This window comes from Antrostomus carolinensis, unplaced genomic scaffold (assembly GCF_000700745.2).
Source record: "Antrostomus carolinensis isolate BGI_N321 unplaced genomic scaffold, ASM70074v2 scaffold1334, whole genome shotgun sequence".
NCBI classification, from domain to species: domain Eukaryota; kingdom Metazoa; phylum Chordata; class Aves; order Caprimulgiformes; family Caprimulgidae; genus Antrostomus; species Antrostomus carolinensis.
The window spans coordinates 9,020-14,182 of NW_010309839.1; the positions used below are offsets into that span (position 1 = coordinate 9,020).

Below are 5,163 nucleotides of genomic sequence, written 5' to 3' on the forward strand. Positions count from 1 at the left end.
ATTCCAAGGAAAGAGCTGCTCTTCCCCAGAGATGTTCACACTACAGGCACAAGCAGCATGCAGACAAACCACCCCATGACACAGCCTGAGTGGTCTCACCTTTATTCTCCCACAGACCAAGGGAAGGGGACAGGGAAGAGCACTGACAGGGCACTCCCCGCTGCCCTGCTCCGCAGGCACGCCGTGGCTGCAGTGTGTTGCTGGATACCAGCTCTTTGCAAACAGACTGGTTTTGTCAGGCTTGGCTGCTTCAGCTCCTCCCTGCAGGGGAGCTCACAGAAGACTGGCCTCGGGGTTCGTGTGGTCCACATCACGCCAGTAAGGAAGCAGTGAAGGAAGAGCAGACAGTTTTTTTTCCAGGCGTGACCACAGTTGTCCTGCTAGAAAGCTGTTGCCTTTTGCTGATAAATGAAGACCATCAGACAAATAGGAAGAGAAATCCTACAGGGGAGGTTAAAACCATGTGTTAATGTATTTGCCAGCTGCAAATAGAAGCTCTTGGGTAAATCATAGAATCATAGAATGGTTTGGGTTGGAAGGGACCTTAAAGATCATCCAGTTCCAACCTCCCTGCCATCAGCAGGGACACCTTCCACTAGACCACCTTGCTCAAAGCCTCATCCAGCCTGGCCTTGAACACTTCCAGGGAGGGGGCATCCACAACTTCCTTGGGTAACCTGTTCCAGTGTCTGACCACCCTCACAGCGAAGAACTTCTTCCTAATATCTCATCTAAACCTCCCCTCTTTCAGCTTAAACCCGTTTCCCCTTGTTTTGTCATTAACTGCCCTTATGAAAAGTCCTTCCCAGCTTTCTTGTAGCCCCTTCAGGTACTGGAAGGCCGCTATAAAATCTCCCCGGAGCCTTCTCTTCTCCAGGCTGAACAGCCCCAACTCTCTCAGCCTTGAAAACCAGCTGGTATATATATACCAGTTTATTTTTCACTGTTTGTATTAAAATACTAAGAGAATGTTCTGATGGCCAAACTCACTGCTATTCATCAGCAAAATCACAGGATTAAGTTGTGCAATCAACAAATTGAGTCTACGGCACTACTGGACAGTCTACTGCACCAAGGAGTGCAGGAGAGAGAAAAGATTCAGTGACCAAACTGGAACTGCCTGCTTGTGGGAGAAGTCTGCAGTCTCTGTCCCACGGCTGAGTTTGGGTATTTGGTCAGAAGCACCAGCATGGTAGCCCTGCAACCTGGTCTAACTTTGAAGTTAGCCCAACGCTGTGCAGTGGGTGGGACTAGGTGCCTCCAGAGGCCCCTTCCAACCTAAACTATTCCATGATTCAAAGTGCAAGGAAAAGGTTATTCACATCTAATGCACTCAGGGGACATTTGCTAAGCAAATATAATGGCCAGGTTGTATTCAGCTTTATTTCTCATAGCCCACTATGAAGCATTCTGGATTGGTTTTTTCCTTCCCCAAAGTGTAACTTGGATATATTTTCTATCATGTCAGGGATAATGCAGCATGACCGGTCCCTCTATGCTAAGTGATGCATTTCACCATTTATGACCATTTCAAAGTCTTTCTCATGACATCATACCTGATTTTTTTGCATCAGTGTCCAGAGGTCAAGTACATCCGTTCCACAGTCCCTAGCAACCTGAACACAGGCCTGGGCGTATTCCCCGGTGGTGGCATTGCGGCGATTTAATTTGTCACCTATCAATCAGAAACAAAGAAAACAGTTAGCAACCGGCACTGATACAGCTTGATTTCAGTCTTCTGTGGCACACACGATGCGTACTGGTTTGTTAAGCCAGCAGACACAGCTGATTACAAACTAAACCCAAAGCACCTCAACTTAAGTGGCTGGAAGCTTTAGCTCGTTCAGTCTCTTCAGGGCACCTTTTGTTTTTGAGGCTCTGAAAATAAGTTTCTCACTAACAAATGTGTAACAAGTGAGAGAGGCAAGAGCAGCGAGCACACAGCATAACGCTTATTTCTGTGCTGCTCACAGTTTTCACCTTCTGGCAAGCTCCAGGTGAAATCAGGGCACAGATTTAAAACGTCACACACCAGCTGCTGGCCGTGTAGAAGAGGGGTAAGTAAATGTACATTTATTTACAAGCTTGCCTCCTGCTTCCTGGATGACATCTGGCATGGTTGTGGTTTTAACCCTGCTGGTAGCCAAACACCACGCGGCCGCTCACTCACCCTCCGCCACCCCAGGGAATTGGAGGGGTAAAGGTAAGGAGACTTGTGGGTTGAGGTAAGAACAATTTAATACTGAAAATTATTACTATTATTAGACTACATACAAATGATGCACAGTGCAACTGCTCACCACCCACTGACCAATGCCCAGCCCGTTCCTGGCTAGCAATCCCAGAGGAGAGAGAGCTTCCCAGCCAAGCCTCATCTATATACTGAGCAGGATGTTGTATGATATGGAATATCCTACTGGCCAATTTGGGTCCATTGCTCTTGCTCTGCTCCCTCCCAGCTTCTTGTACACCTGCAGACTAGCAAAGCATGGGAAGTTGAAAAGTCCTTGATTTCTTATCAACAACTAAAAACATCAGTGTATTATCAATACTCTTCTCATACCAAATCCCATACTAAATCCAAAACACCGCGCCATTCCAGCTACTAAGAAAAAAACGAATTCTATCCCAGCGAAAATGAGGACAGACCTTTAACATCTCCTTGCAGTAGTCTCCTCATTGTGACATGCTCGTGAAACCAGGGTACATTTAGGTGCAAAGCTCTATTAGCACTCATGACTGCGACACTGGTGTGTGCTGGGAGCTGGACACTCGGGACACGCTCAGTGCCAGCTACTGTAATCCAGCAGTTTTGCGTGGACCACAGTGAAACTTTGGGGCAGAATATTATTAAATTATGTTGTTTGGGTTTTCTTTTTAATGGAATCTATAATGCAATTCATCAACTCCTACTCTACTCCCTCCTTGCATCTGATGATTCCCACTTCTTCACACTGCCACCTCTTTCCTCCCATCATGTCTTCTCATCATAAAAATATCCTTGGAAGCCTCACCAGTCCTTCCCCATCGCAGGAGCATGTGCTGGGTCTATAAGCTAAGAGCACCAGCCAAAGGGAGCTCTGGGAATATGGGGGTCTCCTGAGGGACCAAGGAGGCAACTTCATGATTTATCCTGACCTGCACGTACCCACTCAGCCTGCCAACGGGGACAGCCAACAGTGGGGAGCAATGGAGTAGCAGATACTCAGAGACACCAGATCCATCTGCACGTGTGGGACTGACTGACCTGGAGGAGCTGCCCATTGTGTTGGTGAGGCCAGTGCCTACCACCCACAAAAATCCATGGCTAACGGGAGACCCGTGGTGACTGGAAGAGGGTTAACATCACACTCATTTTTCAGAAAGGACCTGGGTAGCTGTCGATCACTCAGTCTCACCTCAGTGCTGGGAAAGACAGTGAGGTTACCTCCTCTTGGGATTCATTTCCCAGCACATGAGGGAGAAGAAGGAACTACCAGCACAAATTTAACAAAGCCAGGTAGTGCTTGACCAACCCAATGGCCTTCTGTGATGAAGTGATGGCCACACAGATGATGAAGAACAGCTCTGATTTTAGTAAGGGCTTTAATTCTGCCTCCCACAGCACTCTCATTTGGAAGCTGAGCTTTCTTTTCATGCCTCTTCTCACACCTGGATGAATGTTCCTGTGAACATCATCATCCTCATGTTTCACATCTCTCCATTGCTCTGATCTCTATCTGACAAAACTAGAAGTAGAACATTTCTCCTGGATACCGGTTAAGTACCAGAGTATCATCCAGATCCCTCCTTACCTCATAAAAAAGATAGCTGTAAGACAAAAATGAATTAATAACATTTATGACAGCTAGGAGCCAGATGAGCAGCATTCATGGTGTGCTCACCAAACAGATCTTTAAAAGGACAACACGGGTGCACGTCCTGCAAACTACGGCTGTAGCAGCTCTACTGGGAGCTGGGAACATGCACCACCAAAGGCTGCTCTCAGCCTGACCTACACCTTACACCCTGTCCAAGGATCTACTACTGTCACATACAGAGTCCTGGCCATGTATATATATATATATTATAGCTGCCTTCCAGTACCTGAAGGGGCCTACAAGAAAGCTGGGGAAGGACTTTTCATAAGGGCAGTTAATGACAGAACAAGGGGAAATGGGTTTAAACTGAAAGGGGAGGTTTAGATTAGATATTAGGAAGAAGTTCTTTCTACTGGTATTACTCTAAGAGTTTCTCTCCTTTTCCACATGAAATATAAAAGCTACCCTGCAGATCACACTGAAAGCCCACATAGCCCACAATCTGTTTTGCACAGTGATCACTGCCACACACCAAAGCCCCCTTAATGCAAAGTCATGAAATAATATAGTCTAATTTAATGCACTTTAAACACAAGGTCACCTTCAAAGTGCTAATGCTTTGACTGAGTGCACAAATCAGTTCATGCAACACTACCTAAATGAGAGAAAACTCTGCAAATACCAAGGTGACAGCTCTGTCTCTACTTGAATCTAACTCAAGAGTCTTTTATAAACGTGCAAGAAGCGGACAAACTGTCCCAATGGAAAAGAGGACACGCTCTCAGGAGGTACAAGCTGTTGCTGCTGGAGTCTGGGGGATTCTGGCAATTTCCAGCAGCTCAGTAACACTAAGTGAGCAGTGCTGTTATGTCTCTATTTTTAGAGTTGGTTTGAACAACATAATGAGAAACCATTTAAACACCTTTTGCTTCTTTTCCAAGCACTTTTATTAGCATCCTTAGAATATATATTCTCTGGGATTTTTTAAAATTTAAAATAAACCTGGCTAGGCTATTACTGCTTATCCAAACAGATGTGAGATATGCTGTAACTATCACAAAATTCTCTAAGACACACGATGCCAGAATTTTTTTCCATTATTCATGTTATTTTGGAAGCTGCTAGGACATGATGTAGTTTGCCTAGGACACCTCAGCAAAAGCTATGTTCTCAAAGGGCAGCCACTGCTGTCAGTTTTACGCTCAAACAGATCAATCAACACTTTTGAAAGGATGTTACTGATTAGTTGGTAGTTACTGCATCAGCTTATCCAAAAGCTAGCAGTCCTTTCTCATCAACTGAAAGAATACAGCTTCACTCCAACACAAGCATGAATCATAGAATCATAGAATAGTTTGAGTTG

At 45.4% G+C, this 5,163-nt stretch overlaps 1 protein-coding gene across 1 annotated transcript; it reads right to left on the minus strand.

Annotated features, from left to right (window-relative positions):
• Positions 1 to 273: 273 nt before the first annotated feature.
• LOC114818489 (isoamyl acetate-hydrolyzing esterase 1 homolog) lies at positions 274 to 1,675 on the minus strand (the record flags this gene model as incomplete). The annotated part of the gene is made up of 2 exons (XM_029084543.1): positions 274 to 441; positions 1,557 to 1,675. Coding segments are annotated over 2 exons (287 nt in total), but the record flags the coding sequence as incomplete, so codon positions are not given.
• Between the last annotated feature and the right edge of the window lie 3,488 nt (positions 1,676 to 5,163).